General features: G+C 48.3%; 1 protein-coding gene across 1 annotated transcript in view; it reads left to right on the top strand.

Annotated features, from left to right (window-relative positions):
• The window catches only part of LOC146830595 (ATP-dependent RNA helicase DHX58-like), a 143,192-nt gene that overhangs the window by 38,630 nt on the left and 86,045 nt on the right, over window positions 1-18,517 (top strand). The window contains exons 3-4 of the mRNA XM_085604788.1: window positions 10,896-11,100; window positions 13,449-13,639. Of these exons, the coding sequence (XP_085460914.1) occupies window positions 10,896-11,100; window positions 13,449-13,639 (396 nt within the window). The remainder of the gene's footprint in view (window positions 1-10,895; window positions 11,101-13,448; window positions 13,640-18,517) is intronic.

The raw sequence follows: 18,517 nt of genomic DNA, 5'->3' as shown, positions 1-18,517 counted from the left end.
GTAGCTAAAATGGCTCCCTGAATCTGTAGCAACACGAAAAAGTCTGGTGGTTCCCAAAAAGGAAAAATTCAAACAGGGTTTGAGGCAAAAGTGGGACAAAATAAATAATGATGAGGAGGGACCACCCAAAGGGCTGACAGGTCTAACACGCGTCCCCCCCAGCTGAAAGTGGGGAGAGCTACCCAACCCCTTGGGAGTTCTCATCACTAAGGCGGAAGTACCTTGAGAGACCGTCTGCATTGGCGTGGTCCACTCCAGGCCGATGTTCCACCTGAAAGTCCATCCCCTGTAGGGAAATAGACCACCTCAACAACTTGGGATTCTCCCCCTTCATTTGCATCAGCCAGCGAAGGGGTCTGTGGTCGGTCTGAACTAGGAAGTGCGATCCAAACAGGTATGGCCGCAACTTCTTCAGAGCCCATACCACTGCAAAGGCTTCACGCTCTATTGCACTCCACTTCTGTTCCCTGGGAAGTAGTCTCCGGGATAGGAAGACCACGGGTTGATCCAGACCCTCTTCGTTGAGTTGCGATAACACTGCCCCAATGCCATGTTCTGATGCATCTGTCTGGACAATGAACTCCTTGGAAAAGTCTGGGGCCCTTAAGACCGGGGCCTCGCACATGGCTTTCTTCAATCTCTCAAAGGCTTGCTGACAAGCCTCCGTCCAGACTACCCGTCGAGGTTGTTTCTTGGACGTGAGCTCCGTGAGAGGGGCTACAATGGTACCGTACCCCTTCACGAAGCGGCGATAGTATCCCGTGAGGCCCAAAAATGCTCGGACCTCAGTCTGTGTCTTGGGGGGTTCCCAGGCCATGATGGCCTCGATCTTCGCCTGGAGGGGTTGCACCGTTCCCCTACCCACCAAGTGTCCAAGGTACACTACCGACCCCTGCCCGATCTGGCACTTGCTGGCCTTGATCGTCAATCCAGCTTGTCTCAGGGCCTGGAGAACAGCTTGCAGGTGACGCAAGTGATCCTCCCAGCTGTTACTGAAGACGGCTATGTCATCCAGATAAGCAGCAGAGAAACTCTCCATTCCGGTGAGGATCTGGTTTACCAGGCGCTGAAACGTGGCAGGTGCGTTCTTGAGCCCAAAGGGCATCACACAGAACTGGTAGTGGCCATTGGGCGTGGAGAAGGCTGACCTTTCCCTTGCTCCATCAGTCAACGAGATCTGCCAGTACCCTGAAGTAAGGTCAAAGGTACTTAGATATTGGGCAGCTCCCAGCCGGTCAATCAATTCATCCGCCCTAGGGATCGGATGTGCATCAGTCTTTGTCACTGAATTCAGTCCCCGGTAGTCCACACAGAACCTCAGTTCTGGTTGGGCACCCGGTGGTGCAGCTTTCGGTACTAACACCACCGGACTAGACCAGGGGCTGCTAGAAGGTTCAATCACTCCTAGCTCCAGCATCTTAGTGACTTCACTATGAATGCTGGCCTTCACCTTGTCTGACATCCGGTAGATCTTGGACTTCACAGGTGGGCTGTCTCCTGTGTCCACGTCATGGACGCACAGGTGAGTCCTACCCGGGACAAGGGAGAACAACGAAGAGTACTGCCCCAGGACCTGGCGACAGTCCTCCTGCTGTTCAGGAGTTAGAGATGGGGAGAGAATCACTCCCTCCACCGACCCATCCTTCTCTTGAGACGCAAACAGATCAGGGAGAGGCTCGCTTTCCACGTCCTCTCCTCCGTCAGTCACCATCATCAAGATGACTTCGGGCCTCTCGTGGTGGGGTTTGAGGCGGTTGGCATGCAGCACCCGCAGGGGCTGACGAGGGGTCTTCAGGTCCACCAAGTAGGTAGCCTTACCCTTCTTCTCCAACACCTCAAAGGGTCCTGACCAGCGATCCTGGAGGGCACTAAGCTCTCCGGGTTCGATCACCCACACCTTCTGGCCAGGCTCCAACTCCACCGGGTGAGCGTTGTGGTCATACCACGCCTTCATCACTGCTTGGCTGGCTTCCAGGTTGTCAGAAGCTTGCTTCCACAACTTAGCCATTTGGCTCCGGAAGGCCAGCATGTAGCTCACCACATCCTGGGGGAGCTTTCTGGGAGTTCTTTCCCATCCGTCTCTTACCAGGTTAAGAGGTCCACGTACAGGGTGCCCATACAGAAGCTCGAAGGGGCTGAAGCCCACTCCCTTCTGTGGCACTTCCCTGTAAGAAAAAAGTAAACAGGGTAGGAGGACGTCCCATTTCCTCCGCAGGCTTTCAGGCAGACTTCTGATCATGCCTTTCAAGGTTTTGTTAAACCTCTCCACCAGACCATTGGTCTGGGGGTGGTAAGGAATGGTGAACCGGTAGGTCACTCCACACTCCTTCCACATTGCCCGCATATACGCTGACATGAAGTTGGTCCCCCTGTCGGACACAACTTCCTTGGGAAAACCCACTCGGGTAAAGATTCCCATCAGGGCCCTAGCCACAACAGGTGCTGTTATGGTCCTCAGAGGTATTGCCTCTGGGTACCGTGTGGCATGATCCACCAGGACCAGGATAAACCTGTGACCAGCTGTAGTTGGTGGATCTAATGGACCCACAATTTCGATGCCCACCCTTTCAAAGGGGGTGCTAACGACAGGAAGTGGTTCCAGGGGAGCTTTCAGCTTCACCCCTGTTTTCCCACTGGCTTGGCAAGACACACATGTCCGGCAGTAGGTATCGGACGACACTTTCATCTGAGGCCAATAAAAGTGTGGGACAAGACGGGCGAAGGTCTTGTCTTGCCCCAGGTGTCCTGCCAAGGGGATCTCGTGAGCCAACTCTAAAAGGAAGGCTCGATAACGTTGAGGAACTACCAAGGCTCGTGACGATCCATGTAGGGGTGCCTTGGGTTCACTGTAGAGGAGGCCATCCTCCCAGTAAACACTGTAGTTCCCTTCAACGTTCCCTGCTGCCTGGGCTTCGGCCTGTCGCCTCAGCCCCTCAAGGGTAGGGCACTCCCTCTGGCCCTGGCAGAATTCCTCCCTGGACGGGCCTCCCTCCACGTGCCACTCGGCCGGGATGGGTAGGTCCTCCAGGTTGGTAACGTCCCCCTCCGCAGACTCCTGGTCCACCACCTCCGGTGGCCTATCCGTCCTACGGGGTGGAGACGCCGAGGCAGGCTCCTCCTGTCCTCGGTTCTTCCCTTGACTGGCAGCTGGCTGGGCCTTTGTTCCAGGCTCCAGCCGGAATGAACTCCCTCTTCGGGTAGTCACGGACCTTGTGCTAACACAGGCCCAGTCAGGTGTACCCAGCATCTCGGTGTGAGTCCGGTATTCCACCTCCTTCCAAGCGTTGTGCTCCATGTCATTGCCCAGCAGACAATCGACTGGCACGGCAGGGCTTACGGCAACTCGAAGTGAACCTGCAACCCCCCCCCATTCAAAGGGAACCTCGGCCACTGGATAGTGACCTGTTCTGCCGTCAGCCATCGCGGCTGGGTGGAGTACATCGGGAATTACCTGCTCTGGAGACACCAGTTGACTACGCACCATAGTCATACTGGCTCCTGTGTCTCTCAGAGCCTCCCCTCTTTGGCCGTTGATGGTGATCCACTGCCCATACTTTGCGGTATTTGCGGGCACCTGGATCTTAGGAACCATCTCCCGTTCTCCCAGGGACACTAAAGTGACACCCGCCCACTCCCTTCCCTTAGTTAAGGGCATCTCCTCCCCGAGCACTACACTAGCTACTCCGGGGGGCTTTCCTCCAGTGGGAGGGGGTGATCGTTTCTGACACTTCGGATCTCCTTTATAGTGTCCAACGCCACCGCACTCGTAGCAATGGACAACCCTTGGCTGCTGACTCTGGCCAGGATTAGGGTTTCTGGGTGGGTTAGCCTTAGAGGTGAATCCTGTTCCCTTCCCTTGGAAGTTATTTTGGGGGCCTTTGGAGAACTCCTTTTTCTTTTCCCCTCCTTCTTTCTTCTGGGGGGCGCCCTGTCCGGCCTTTTGAGTATCCCCTCCAGTCCCCCTTGTGGACACCCGGGTACTAGCCCAAATGTCCGCCTCCTCAGCAAGCTTCCGGGGGCTGGTCAGCTTGCTATCCACCAGGTGTTGCCGCAGTTCAGGGAAACATTTCTCGAGTAGGTGTTCCTTCAGTACTAGGTCAAACAGCTCCTCGTAGTTCCTTACTTCACTGCCCTGAATCCAACCTTCCAGTGCCTTCTTTGCATAGTCCAGGAAGTCCACCCAATTCTGTGTGCCCAGCTTGTGACTACCCCTGAACTTCTGTCTGTACTTTTCAGGTGTTAGTCCAAACTTTCTGATGAGCGCCAGTTTCATGGTGGGGTAATGGGTCTGCTCATCCTCTTCGAGGGCCAATAAAGCATCCCTACCAGCTGGAGGCATGTACTTATACAATCCCCCTCCCCAGTACTTCACTGGAACCCCATGGGCCCTCAACGAGACCTCATAGGCTGCTAGCCACTTGGCGATGTCGTCACCCGCCCCATAGCTAGCTACTATGTCCTTTGGCAGGTAAGGTTTGGATTCCCTGGTGACCTCTTGGTTTTGGCTGCCACCATTAGGAACAGGTTGTGCCCCTATTCTTAGGATCTGAAGCTCTATCTCTTTCAGTCTTATCTCATGAGCCATCCTCTCTTTCTCCGTCTCATGAGCCAACCTCTGTTCCTCCTTCTCCTTCTCCAGCTTTGCTAAATCCCATGTGAGCTGTCTTTTCTCTCTCCGATCTGCTAACTCCACGCTGGATAAGCCCCCACTAGAGACAGTGCTGCCCTTCCTAGAAAGTGTCCTGGTCCCTGCTGACAGGTTCCCCACCTCAGGTTGGTACATCTCAGCCCCCTCGGGGTTAGGCTCTCCATCCCTGTCTTCCTCCTCAGCCTTGCTTTCTCGGCGTGCCTCCCCCCAAGCCCTTAAGCTGGTTTGGAGTGCACCCTTCTTTGCTCCTGGGGGACAGTACACCCCCTCCCGCTGGCAAAACTCCCTGAGTTGGGCCACAGTGTACGTTTCTAAATCTTCCAGTACAAACTCCATCTTGCCCACTCAGGTTAGAGGACAGGTTTTGTGCAGTAACAATGCAGGGGGGTACCTTTAGTAATACCTCCTCCCACCACCAGAGTAAATTTGGAAAAAACAAAAACCCACAATTTGGAAGGCCGCTGTGAGAAAACTCCCGGTGTAGGCCTATGGACTACCCACAGTTATTGTTGAGTATATGTAGGCACAGCTCTATCCCACCGCTGCCACCAATTTATGTTGGAAACAGCCCCACTCCCACTCCGCAGGGTGGTGGTGGACCTTCCCAACACAATGGGGTAGCTTGGCTCGAGTGGTCAGGAAACAGGCGCAGTGCTAAGCATACAATATACCCATACAATAACCATGCGTGCATCCGTTCCAAAAACGACTCTACACCGTAAAAATTATGAAAATATTCTTTCTTTATCTTTTTCTCTTAGTTGCTGATTGGAAAAATAAATAGGTCAATCACAATATACAAATTTTAAATACTGCAGGTCAAATAAATATTGGCTGTTTGATGGAATAAATAGGGGTGATCATAAATAACAGGGCATAAATACAAGGGCAATATATACAGACAATTAAATACTTTGAGGCAATAAATACTGTATCAATAAATATTGTACACCAACAAGTCCTGTGAACCTATAAATATAGTGCAGCAATAAATAGGTAAAAACTCAATAAATACAGTATCCCCAATAAATAATTACAAGTATACAGCACCCCTCATATAATCAGATGACACTTCCCTTCTTAAGGGCTGATTTGGCCCAGGCACAGCTTGTAGGGTTGTGGAAGGCTTGAGGGGGGAGGCTACTCCCTGGCTGGGACAAGGCTGAGGCCTAAACTGAGGTAGATCAAAGGGGGGAATACCAATGCCCTGGCTTTCCTTCTCCACACAACCTCTCTAGGTTAGTCCCAGTTCACCCCAGGCACAGTCAGGTTGGTTTCAGCACCTCCCTAGCCCCTTAGAGCAGTCTCTCAGGTCTCCACAGGGCCTTAGGCGCCCTCTACTCCACTTACTGCCCTTTTTCTGATGTTCCGACGCCGCTGGAGTCGTGTCGACGCCGTGAGGCGGTTCCGGTTCGGTCTCGGCGGCCTCGGCACAATGTCAGTTCTTTGACGACGCCGGTAGGCGGTTCCGGTCCGATGTCGGCGGCCTCGGTTCGATCTCTACCTCCGATTCGACGACGTCGGGCAGTCTCTTCACGATGTCGACTTCGGGCGGCTCCGGTCCGATGGCGCTCTCGACTCCGATGACGTCGGCCGGCCTGGCCTCGATGTCGACTTCCGGCGACTCCGGGGTGCGATCCTCACCCCCGACCTCCGGTGCTCCTCCTCACAGGTTCCGGGCGACTCCGGAGTGCGATCCTCACTCCCGACCTCCGGTGCTCCTCTACCTCGGTCTCCGACGACTCCGGAGGGCGGACTTCACTCCTCCGATGACGCCGCTCGCTCGACCTCGGTTCACTTCCTCCTCGACCTCTGGTATTCCTCTCGACCCCCGTCGGCGCCCTCTCACGACCTCAGGCGGCTCCGGGTACGACGTCTGCTACTTCAGTCAGCGCCGCTTCTCCACCTCGGGCTCCAGGTCTTCAGGCTACTCGACGCCGGGCTCCAGGGAAACCAGTTCTCAGGTCAGAATCTTGCTGTTTGCTTGGTTCTAAGGCCTGTTCCTGCTGTCCAGGTCCTTAGGATGGTTTTCTTTCTGTCTTCTTCCCACACAGGGCTATAGGCTGGGATCCATCAGTAGGGACAAGTATCAAGGGTGGGTTTATGGACCCCACTCCAGGCACAAGTTTCCACCCCTGCTGCTTCACTCCTTCCTCCTTCACTGTTGTGCTCCTCTCTCTTCACCAGTCAGGTGCCAACTGCCAGCTCCAACTGCCAACTGCCTCTCTTATCCTCCCAACATTCTAAACCGCCTCCAACGGTCACAGGGTTCTGGAAGCTCCTGGAATGTTCTGGAAGGTGCTGGTAGGTTCCAGTGGATGCTGGTGATGTCACAGGTGGCCACCATTTTGTGCTCCAGGCCCTCAGACAGAAGTTTCAGGGGTAGCTAAAATGGCTCCCTGAATCTGTAGCAACACGAAAAAGTCTGGTGGTTCCCAAAAAGGAAAAATTCAAACAGGGTTTGAGGCAAAAGTGGGACAAAATAAATAATGATGAGGAGGGACCACCCAAAGGGCTGACAGGTCTAACACTTCTGTTTTATTACCTCTTCAGATTTATCCAGTAGTGCTTCCATCTGTTTTAGGGCTTCTTTAATCTCCTCCTATACTGGGTGTTTATCAAGTTCTTCTTTTAATTTGTCAATGTCTTTGCTGGTTATTTATAATTCCAGCCCTGCGTACTTAGAAAGTAACTCCAGCATGTTCTTTCAGGTCGCTGCCATCAGGATTTACCATTCCTCTAGCAATTTAGGATTGGGGTTGTGGTACGTGGGGGTGATTAGAATACGCAGTCCCTGTGGCACTCTGCCTACTTCAACATAATTGTCAAAGGAGGACACTTCCCACCAGCGGTTTATTTCTTTATGCTGCAGCCTTTCATATTGTACCAGCAGTTGTTTAATATTCCTGTTGTCACCTGGATTTTGTTGCCCCACTGTGCCTCCACCGCCTGTATCCTCATCTGTTTCGCAGAAGAGGGATTTATCTGCCTCTGGTCTCCCTGCTCGCTTCATGCTTCAATTTGGGTTTCAGTAAAACCACAGGGGGCACCTGTGCCTCTCCCAGGTCCTGTTTGTCTGTAAAAGCGCTCGATCCTGTCCGCAAAGCCCCTGCCAAGTTCCCTCTAAAAACTGTATCTGGTTCCTCACAGCGGCGTGTACGGAGGTGGAAAGCCTAATCGCAAACAAACGCAAGCCTGCGTCTTGCGACTCGGCTCGCACTCACCCGTACGCCACTCGTAGTCTGTTTCTGCTTTTCTTCCACGTCTCCATAGTCACAGGTCCGCAAGGTGGGGTTGGCGGCGGGAATCAGTATTTCATACTTCAAAGGAAAAAATCAGACTCACTGATCACGTCTGCCAGTTTGGGCCGGTGCATAGGATGGGCGTCGGAGTCCGTTACAGATATTGAAGAAACTTTGTATATCCTCTACAACGAAAGGCTCGCACTCCAGGATCATGGTCACACAATTATTGTATTTGAATCAACAGCAACATGCTTCGACCACAAGGTCTTTATCAAAGCCAATTTGCACAAACAAACAACCACCATTTTATTGTGTTAACAATCAGTGTCATAGAAAGCAGACGTAGCTGATGTTAGACATGAAAAACAGACTCAATTTGCAACCTTTTTTTTCACAAGGTCAACAAATTTTGAAATTGATCAAATATGATAACAATTCATTAATTGACACAAATTAAATAATAAACAGGCATTTCATGACATATTCAAATAAAATCACAGTCCGTGTAACAATTGTTAAGAGCCTGAATGTGACATCATTGTACGGGGTTTAAACTAAAAGAGATCCACATCATGGTTTAGTCTCACTAATATATTTTAAATGTATTTTGCAGGACTGACTGATGACACTAGGTAGTATTTTGTGACAATTGTTGGTAATGGGGTGTCAGTTATTTCGTATGGCCACTGGGTATGCTGGTATTAGTGAGACTAAACCATGATGTGGGTCTCATTTAGTTTAATCCCCGTACAATGATGTCACATTCAGGCTCCTAACAATTGTTACTCGGATTCTGATTTTTAGGTCTCGCTGAGCCAGCGCATACGCTGCCCTGCGAGACATTTAGTAGGTGGGTTTTCAAAGTGCTACCCCACACTTTGGCTGGCCTAGCGCTTTCGTTCACTCGAGCGTGCACGCGCGCAGTCGCCATCTGTCTTTCACGGGTCATTAAGTGCATCGCGGTCACTTTCACTTTGGCTCAAGTCGTGGCCAAACTTCTTGCTCGTGATCACTTTTTTTTTTCTTTTCGCGTGCTTGTTTTTTTATTGTATTACAAAAATGCGGAGGTGTAGTTTACGTCAAAAGTTACCTTTGTACCTGTATTCTGCTTTCGTAAAATAGTAGTTCATATTTAGGCTTTAACTGTTAGTGTTTGCTTGAAGCAGTAGGCAAAATCAAATCCCTAGAAGGAAAGCAGACCCTTCATTCAAAGCTCTAGGGTGACCTTTAAACAACTAAACTTAGTTGTTACTCAAATTTTTTGCTTCAGGAAATAACCACTTCCTGGAAAAACGTTCATCCGCCCAAGACAATGTTTTCAATGGGAACTTCGAGTTGTCCTCGACTACACTGGTGCTGAATGGACCCAAACTTAAGGCTTTGAAAATATTCTGAAACACAAAAATTCTGGGCTTTGCGAGTACTTGGTTTACAGGTGCGCGCGTTTAGATGCAAGGGGATTGTGGGAAATGCATAGGTGTACTGCTGACATGACGAGCTCGGTTTTATTATTATGGAGGCCATTGCACAGAGTTGTATTGATGCAGGCTTGCGGTGAGCCGTCTCAGTTTGTGTATCAGTGTGTACCTAGGCTTCTGTTTTGAAATCTGTTGTCGCAGTTAACATTTACTTTACCACGAGAAGGAAAGAGCAGAGGGAAAGAGCAGCACGTTGCCGCGCTCATTCTGTGGTGTTTGCTTAACGTCCTACGTCCTTCAGTAAACGAGCCTGGCCTGCTCTTTTTGCAGGCTTCTCCTATTCCGGGTCAGCACGAGGTCGGTGAAGGAGGCGATAAGGTGCTGCCGGCCACAGGTACCACTCGGTACAACGCAGGCAGCAGCGCTTCGATGGGTTGGTTCCTGGTACTCCCCTCTGGAAGCCTTTACTTACAGCCACCCTTGAGCACCTGAAATAACAACCATTGGCATAGCCAATATGTCTCGCCTTTGGGACCTTATAAGTGTTTGGTTATCCAGCACAATATCCTTGGTGCAACAACATCAACTGTTGCATGGCTAAATACTTATAAGGTCCCAAAAGCGAGACCTATTGGCTATGCCAATGCTTGTCTGATTTTTTATTTGTTAGTAATGGGGTGTGAGTTATTTCGTATGGCCACTGGGGACCACCACCTCCCTGAGGCATTCCTTACTTATGGGTGGAGGGGCCTTGCGGGCCCCCCTAAGCCCCGGGGACCACCACCTCCCTGGGGCTTTAATCTTTAAATGCGGGGGGGAGGGCTTCGCCGGATGTGTCGCACCCACACGCTCACTCCGGCAGACAGAGCGCGGATAATTAAAGGAGGAATGACCACACGTGGTCAGTCGGCACCCAACTTTCATGCTGAGTGGCGTCAGTTATTTTGTCTGTGCCTCCCCAGGTCATTGCGCACAAGGCCTGCACGGCCAGCACCTTACACGTACATGTGGAAACATCCATATGAAGTACTATGAGTCTATCTAGCGCACCTATTGTTTCCACCAAAAGGTCACATTTATTTAAATACTACCGGAGTTAAAAAAAATGAATATGCAATAAGATGTATTTTACCACTTGTCTATATTTTGGGTGTGAATTGTTGGTTTCTATACTTTTACATCACAAAGATAAATGTCTTGATATTCATATTTTTATTTACTGCTTAGTAAGCCTGTTTTTAAATGCTTGTCCAAAATAATAGTATTTGTGCGAGCGGAGGGAGTGGACTGGAATTAAACTCGTCGATTATAGTTCAAGGCTATTTTTTAAACCAGCTGGACACAGCTCTTCACAGTGTTGTTGTGTGGAACTATAGTGCACAGATTCCAACTCTGCAGGAGAGCCGAATGAAAAAACAACCCACAGAATATAAGAATTTCATGTATTTTGTGTGTCTTATGTAGGAGCGGTGCTTCAGGTATTTCTGTAAACAAAAATGCAAAATCCTGACTGCCACAATTAACCTATGATTTGCCTCCCGAATTTAAAACAATTAAAATGTTTAATGTTTTTCCTTTTTTTAGGTTCATTTGGTGGACCAGCTCTACACAAAAGAGTTCAATCCGCACCTCAAGGACGACTACCGCCTCGTCGCCATTAGTGGGGATAGCGACCAGAAGTGCTTCTTCGCGGAGGCAGTGAAGGCGCATGACGTCATTGTATGCACTGCACAGATCCTGCAGAACGCGCTGGAAGCCAAGGACGAATTGAGGCACGTGGAGCTAACCGGTGAGCAGGGGTTGCCTCTGTATTTCGGAGCTGTCCTGTCGCCAGCTCTCGTGCATTAATTTGTAGATTTTCTATGTTAATGTATACACTGTCCGCAGCACAATTTTCACACTGACAGTCGGATTGACCTCTTCTGTTTCCGTACGTCTGCTGAATGTGTTCCATATATGGTCCAGAGATGCTGGTCCAGCCCAGCCAGGTATAGCTGTTTAGTGGGCTGAAGCACCCAATAAAGGGTTTTGTTTTTAAGATCATAGATGCACGTTCACATCCCAGCGGGTCCGCTCAGCCTTTCATCTTTTTGAGGCTGTTAAAATAAGTACCATTGAGCTGGGTAGCAAAACCATCCGTTATGTGTCCATAGTGCCCAGAGACTTCTGTCCGCTATCTTTCCATAGTGCCAAGAGTCTTCTCAGTAGTGAATGTGCGTTCCACAACCACAGCTGCTATCTGATGCTCTATCATCTGAGGAGTGACAAAGCGATGATTAACATCAGATTTAAAAGCACTGCACCCAAGAACTGTCTGTTTGCACCTTAGCGCTTATTTACCAAAGGAAAATATGCTGCATTTCAGCAGCTAAATTACAAAATAGTGAGTACTCTCTCACCCTGCACAATCATGGCAAAGAGGGGAGAGGGTGACACATGAACCACATGTAGTAGAAACTGTGGTAGAGGTAGGAGTGTCAGGATACCTTTATTAAATGAAGACTGTAGTAAAAAATAAGGAGGGAGCGGGCGTGGTCTGAGAGGTATGGTGGTCATCCCCCATAAGAAAATATATTGGGAGGTTAACCCCACTCTCCAATAGTTCATAGTGTTGTAAAGAGACTGATGAGAGCACATTATTGTTTTACATGTAATATTTAGAAGTGAAACTAGTTGAGGGCCACCAGACCTAACCATTGCTCGTCTCTAATGCCAGTTGTAGGTAGGCTTGGGAATACTAACATTAACATGCAGCTCTCCGTAATGCAAATGCTGTCTCTTATTGTATAGCACATCATTGCCTCCAGTTTGGCTTCCCAACACCTTTGCCTTATTATATGGATTGCAGTTCGTATAGATGAGTTTTACTCACTTTGTTGAAAGATATACTACATTGGAAGAATTGAAGGGCTGAGATGTGCTTAGATCATGGGATGTATGACGTTACAACGCGTGCTGTTACAACGCGTGCTGTTACAACAAAACTGTTACAACGCAAGTGGATTTACAACGCATGCCATTACAACGCAAGTCTTTACATCGACTTGCACTAGATGGCGTGCTAACATTAGAAAAGTGTAATTTACTATTCCAACTCCAGTCCACTTAACAGTAGGGAAGGTGTTGGGATAGTAAACTACACTATTTGTAATGTTAGCACGCCATCTAGCGCAAGTCGATGTAAAGACTTGCGTTGTAATGGCATGCGTTGTAAATCCACTTGCGTTGTAACAGTTTCGTTGTAATGGCAGTGCGTTGTAAAAGTTGCGTTGTAAGGGTTGTTCCTCTAGATCATGATGCGGTGAACTTGACTCTGATGTTCCTAAGTGAACCTTCTAAATTTAGGAGTGATGATTAATTAAATGATAGATGAATTTCTGAAGGACCTGAAGAAGGTCATGGAAATATTAGAGGTGGGTAGAAACAGAACAACCAACTAGAATTTCGGGATTGAGTTTTGGTCCACACCCATCGTAGAAAGGCAATAATCAATACTGTGCCTTGTTGACCGGGTCAAAAGTCATTGGTATTAATGACAAATGACTGTGCAGTGATTCTCCCCCTCCCCTCTATGCCTGCAGAAGTACTTTCACTTCTATCCTTGCTAGTGCTTTGGGTCGGTACCTGCCCCAAGAAATTACAATTCAATTCCATACCCGCAGCTACAGACTACATTCTGCGATATACAATCATCTGTGCTGCACCCAGCATTCCAAATCATGTGCTATTGAAATATATTGTGTTATCCTAACACTGGGCGATGGGCCGTCTGCTAGAGTCAGGATCAAGCACATCCAACATAAGCATCCTCGCGCTGCACACAATCCACAAAAACACTACACGCTCAGAAAGTACATATTAACACATCCCTTTTCTGTAAGGGAACTCCAATACCCCCAAGGGAATTGGGAATATAAAGCACTACCTAAAAGATAGACAGTTCTGGGCAACGCCACTCACCCATATCCTGAGGCCCTGGCTTATGTGAGTCGCGGAAGCATGCAGCGGTATACAATCCAGATAGTCCACTGCGCTAAGAGGCGAGACTGACGTAAGTGATGCAGTATTGCGTCTGTAGCTGAGATCTTAAGACAGGGTTGGTCCTCTAAAGCTGTCTCCCATTTGACTGGTTCTTAGATTTCACCCTACTGGTAATCGATGAGTGCCACCACACACACAAGGACGGCGTCTACAATAAGCTCATGGAGTCATACGTAGAGAAAAAGCTTCGGCAGGAGCGGAGACTCCCGCAGATACTGGGACTCACAGCCTCTCCTGGCACCGGCAGAGCCACCAACATTGACCGCGCCAAAGAGCATATATTACAGGTGAGCCACTGGTAATTGTGTTCCCTCTATTCATTGATGCAGGTCCGTTTGTATACACTAAAGATGTTGACAACTTAATTCTGGAATCTGAGCACATATAGCACATCAGTGGTCTCCCATCATCCTACTGCTTCATCCTTTCTTAAAGAAACAAGTCAACAGATACCAGGTTTGTCAATTGATATAAAATGAGACCCGGCTGCACCTGGCTAATGATGGTGGCACTTTCTCATTTGATGGCTACGCCTGCGCATTTCATCACTCCCTTCGGGTACATGGTGGCTTTTACTGGATACAAGATGGTGGCATCTAGCAATGCAAGTTTGTAGTGGGCAAGCCAGGAAACTGTGGTTGGCATATGACGGCAGTACCGGGACATGAGTGATTACACTGGAGATGTAGGGCGGATCATATATGGCTGTATTACGCCAACACTTTTAATAAATTTTATAAATGAATGCCGTATGCTTCATAGGTATTCAATCTTAAATCCACACCACTTGGGGCAGGGATCAGACAAAGCTCCCTGTGTAATTTTAACTTGTGATCATATTTAACATACATATGTGTGCTCTCGTTCAGCGTATTTCATCATGGACTAAAAGGATCAGAATAGTTTTTGTAGTCGTCAGTGCCAACATACAGCACCAAAGCCAAGCATGTTTGCCTAGAAGACAGCTATCTAATAACAAACACCAATATCCTTATTGACGCAGTTGGCATGTAAGTAGTGTCTAGAAATCCTCAAGCTCTCTTCGTTTAGACCGACTATCCCACCTGAGGGTAACAGGCAGGAAAAAAGGAAGGCCAGATGGGGGGGGGGGGGGTCATGTGGAGTACACAACGTGACAACGCCGATTTGAGCTGTCCTCCTGGGTGCAACAGGTGAGACCGAAAAAACTGACATAAAAAACTATTCGTGCAGAAAACAAAAGCACACTACAAAATAATTAAACATACTTAACATTAAAATAATAACTTATTACACAAAAACGAATAAAACTAACTTAAAAAAGAATATTATGTACAGCTATGCTTTAACCCGTTCCCCGCTCATGACGGAACCACTCCGTCATGAGCCACGGGTGCGCTGTGCTCATGACGGAGTGGTTCGGTCATGCTGCGGCCGTTGGCGGCCGCTCCTCCCACGCGGCGCTAATTCTCCGCCTGTGATGGCGATTAGCGCAGTGGGTGGAGTCATGACGGAACCACGCCGTCATGAGCACAGCTCACCCGTGACTCATGGCGGCGTGGTTCCGTCATGAGCATGGCGGCGCCGTCAACCCTCCCAAACCCCCCCAGCGCTGCGGCGGAATTCACGCCGCAGCGAAGGGGTTAAAATAATATTCTTACCTTCTTTTTTCTTCTGTCTTCTATATTGTGTCCTAAATATGTTGACATCCCAATATTTTTGACACAATATTTGTGTCTCACAATATTTTTGAAACCATTTTTTAGCAGAATACCATAAAGTATACAGGCATGGGTTAAGGGTTACTTGGAGTGCAATAGTAAAATTGTACAAATCTCACAGATTTCCAGGATCTTACTCCTGGCTCGTTTTTGGGGAATTGACAACAAGTTGGTGATACCAGCACAAGTAAGCGTACTCCTGCTCCAGTTCGGATTTACGACCTCTAAATAAATTAGTCCATATATTTATTTATTTTATTTATTTATAGTTTTGTATAGCCCGAACATGACCCATAAGGGTACCAGAGCGCTTTACATACGATTTAAATAGACAAAGGAACAACTTGGGGAGAGAAATCGGGGAAACAGTGGGACAAAATACAGCAGGTGCAAGATGAAATTGAGGTGGGCAAAGGAAGCAGGTTGGGAGAGACCGACATGGTAGGACAATAAACATCAAGAACAAACAAGACAGTAGACTGTACCTTAGAGGCAGGAGGAGCAGAGCATCTAGTTCAACGCATTGTTAATTAGTAGATTTTTGACTTACCTTTTGAAGGCAAGTGTAGAGGGAATCAGTCTTCTTTCCACTGGGAGGGGCTTCCAGATTCTGGGGGCGATGCCAGAGAATGTATGATTGTAGGTTTTAAGCTTATTAAATTTCTTGGGCTTGAGTAGCAGTGTGCCGGTGCTCCTTGTGGACCGGGCGCCACCAGAGAGTTCCAGCTTGTTTGTCAGGTAGAGTGGGGTGTTGAAGTGTCGTGCCCTATGGGTCATACATGCGATCTTTAGTTGTATCCTTGCTTCAAAGGGAAGCCATTTGAGCGATTTCAGGTCCGGAAAAATGTGGTTGTTCTTCTTGGAACCCTTGATGAGTCTAGTAGCAGCATTTAGAGATGCTCTGATAGGTGCTAAACTGAGTTTGGGCAGACTGCAAAAAGTCGCACTGCTGTATTCTAGTCTGGAGATGACAAGTGCTTGCACCGCCAGTTTAAAGTCATCATGGGGAAGGAAGGGTTTGAGTTTTCTTAGGATGCAGAGTTGGAAGTTGACTCCTTTGGTCGATGATCTGATGTGGTCATGCATGTTTAGGTTTTTGTCAAGCACAACTCCCAGTGATTAAGTGAAGTCCACGATGTGAGGGGTGCAGTTGAGGGCTGTGAGGTTACAGAGGAATTTCACCACAGTGGGGGTTTGCCGAGCGGGTGCAATGAGGAGGAATTCCGTCTTGAGGGCGTTTAATTTGAGATGGTTAGAGGTGAGCCAGTTGAGGGTTTTGAGAAGGTTTCCATTGAGGGAGTTGATGTCTTCGGGGGAGGAGATTTTCATGTAGAGTTGGTTGTCGTCCGCGTACATGTGATATTGTATGTTGGAGGCTTTAAGAATTAAAATCAGTGGTTCAAGGAAAAGGTTGAAGAGTGTGGGGGAGAATAAGGATCCTTGGGGGACACCAAGTGTGCATGGACTCGGGTTGGAGAGAGACTGGTTGGATTTGACTCTTTGTGTTCTGTTGCTGAGGAAAGAGGAAAACCATTTAAAGACCGTGCCTGAGAGCCCCATCCTGCGTTCCAGGAGGAAGAGTAGATTGTCATGTTTGACAGTGTCAAATGCCAATGAGAGATTGAGCAGAATTAAGAGGCAGGCTTCATTTTGGTCGAGTAAAGTGAGAGCGTCATCCACAATGTGAGTGATTTCCGTTTCAGTGCTGTGGTCAGTGCGGAAGCCCGATTGGAATAGGTCGATAAGCCGGATTTGCTCAATGTGTTTGCGTAGTTGTTCATTAACACATTTCTTCAGTAGTTTTGCCAGGCTGGGTATGTTTGTGATTGGACGGTAGTTGTTCAGGTCAGCAGGGTCAGCCGAGGGTTTTTTGAGAATAGGGAGAACTAGGCCCGCCTTCAGGCAGTCGGGGATCTCACCTTGACGAAGTGAGGCGTTGATGATCTTAGTCACCGGGGAGGGCACTAGGTGATCCTGCGGAGAACGCACCTTGACGAAAGTTTGACTACAGGGGTTCTCCTTTACTCCCCCTCCCATGGAGTACATAGGGTTAAGGCTCTAGGGTACTTTTTGACCCATATAAACAGCAGAGAGTGACTACAGTCTCTCCACCGCTGATTTCCTTTAACCACAGTATTGGTAAGAGTGGTGCCCGTTATCTGGTTAAATACTAAGGTCCTGATGAATGACAAGTACCCCTGTTGACAAAGGGCAGAAACATGTCGACCCATTTTCAGACCAATTTTTATACGGCGAGGGGATATTAACTTTCCCAATTGCGCCGTACACTGGTTTTTATAAACCATATAGTTTCCTAGATCATTAAAATAGGTAATGAGGTTACTATAATGATTTTTAATTTCACTTATTTTCTTGATAGATAGAAGTGCATCCCTGTCGTCAGGTGTATGCCCGCCCTCTATCAAACCAAGTTTTTAGAGGGCGAGGACTGGCCGATGATGAAGCATGACACCAGGTGGTGCGTGAGGACAGTCCGTTTAGTGAGATGTCCACACTCACAGTCATATAACACTACTCAGCACTTTTTAGGTCATTCTTATAGGAGCGGCCCAAGTTTGGTTTGGAGGCAAAGCCTCTAGTTCCCTTCCCCAGCGAACCTGGGGGTAGTGTGCATTGTTGATGATCTTAGACCAGAGTGGAGCTAGTGAGCCAATCATTTCTTTAAAGAAGTTGGGGGGAAGGGGGTTATTGAAGTGATTTGAGGGTTTAAGGGTCGAGAGAGTATTGAGGATGGTAATGTCATTGATGGGAGTGAATTGACTCCATGAAGCTTTGTTTTTGAGTGATTGCAGGGGTGTGGAGACAGAGGTGTCAGGAGATGATGAGAGAGTGAGTGCAGCAGACCCTAGGTCTGATTAGATTTTTTACTGTTTTTTCGAGGAAGAATTCAGCAACCGCATCGCAGTTTGGTTGCAGACGAGACAGGTGCTGAGATTGGGTAGAGGTGTTGTTGGGTTGAGATTTAATAAGCTCAAAAAGTCGTTTTGGGCGATTTTGGCTTTGTCAAGTTGGAATTTGAAGAAGTTGGCTTTCGCCGTTCTAATGCGTTTGTTGTATGTACTTCTTTTGAGTCGTAGAGATGTTAGAAGATCTGTGGAGGGAGAGGATCTCCACTTACGTTCAGCTAGTCTAAGACTGCATCTGTCAGCATTTAGAATGTCACTGAACCACGGTTTGGAGTCTTTTATGGGAATTCTGTTTAGTTGAAGTGGGGCCGTATCATACAAGGCAGATAGCATGTTCAGTGAGGTCGTGAACGTCAGACATGTTAGAAGGGGGCGGAAGGGAGAGATTGCATCGCTGCATGAGCTCACTAATGCTTGTGTTATGGAGCGGTCTTTTCCAATGTTTTAGTTTCACTGGTTGAGCAGTTTTGTGGATCCAGCTTTCAAGTATCAGAAAGTTTATAAAATGATGGTCAGACCAGTCACGGGGAGAATGGAT

The sequence above is a fragment of the Triturus cristatus genome, chromosome 5_1 (assembly GCF_964204655.1).
Source record: "Triturus cristatus chromosome 5_1, aTriCri1.1, whole genome shotgun sequence".
Classification (NCBI taxonomy): domain Eukaryota; kingdom Metazoa; phylum Chordata; class Amphibia; order Caudata; family Salamandridae; genus Triturus; species Triturus cristatus.
The sequence above is the reverse complement of the archived record's forward strand: the minus strand, read 5'-3'. Positions and strand labels throughout refer to the sequence as shown.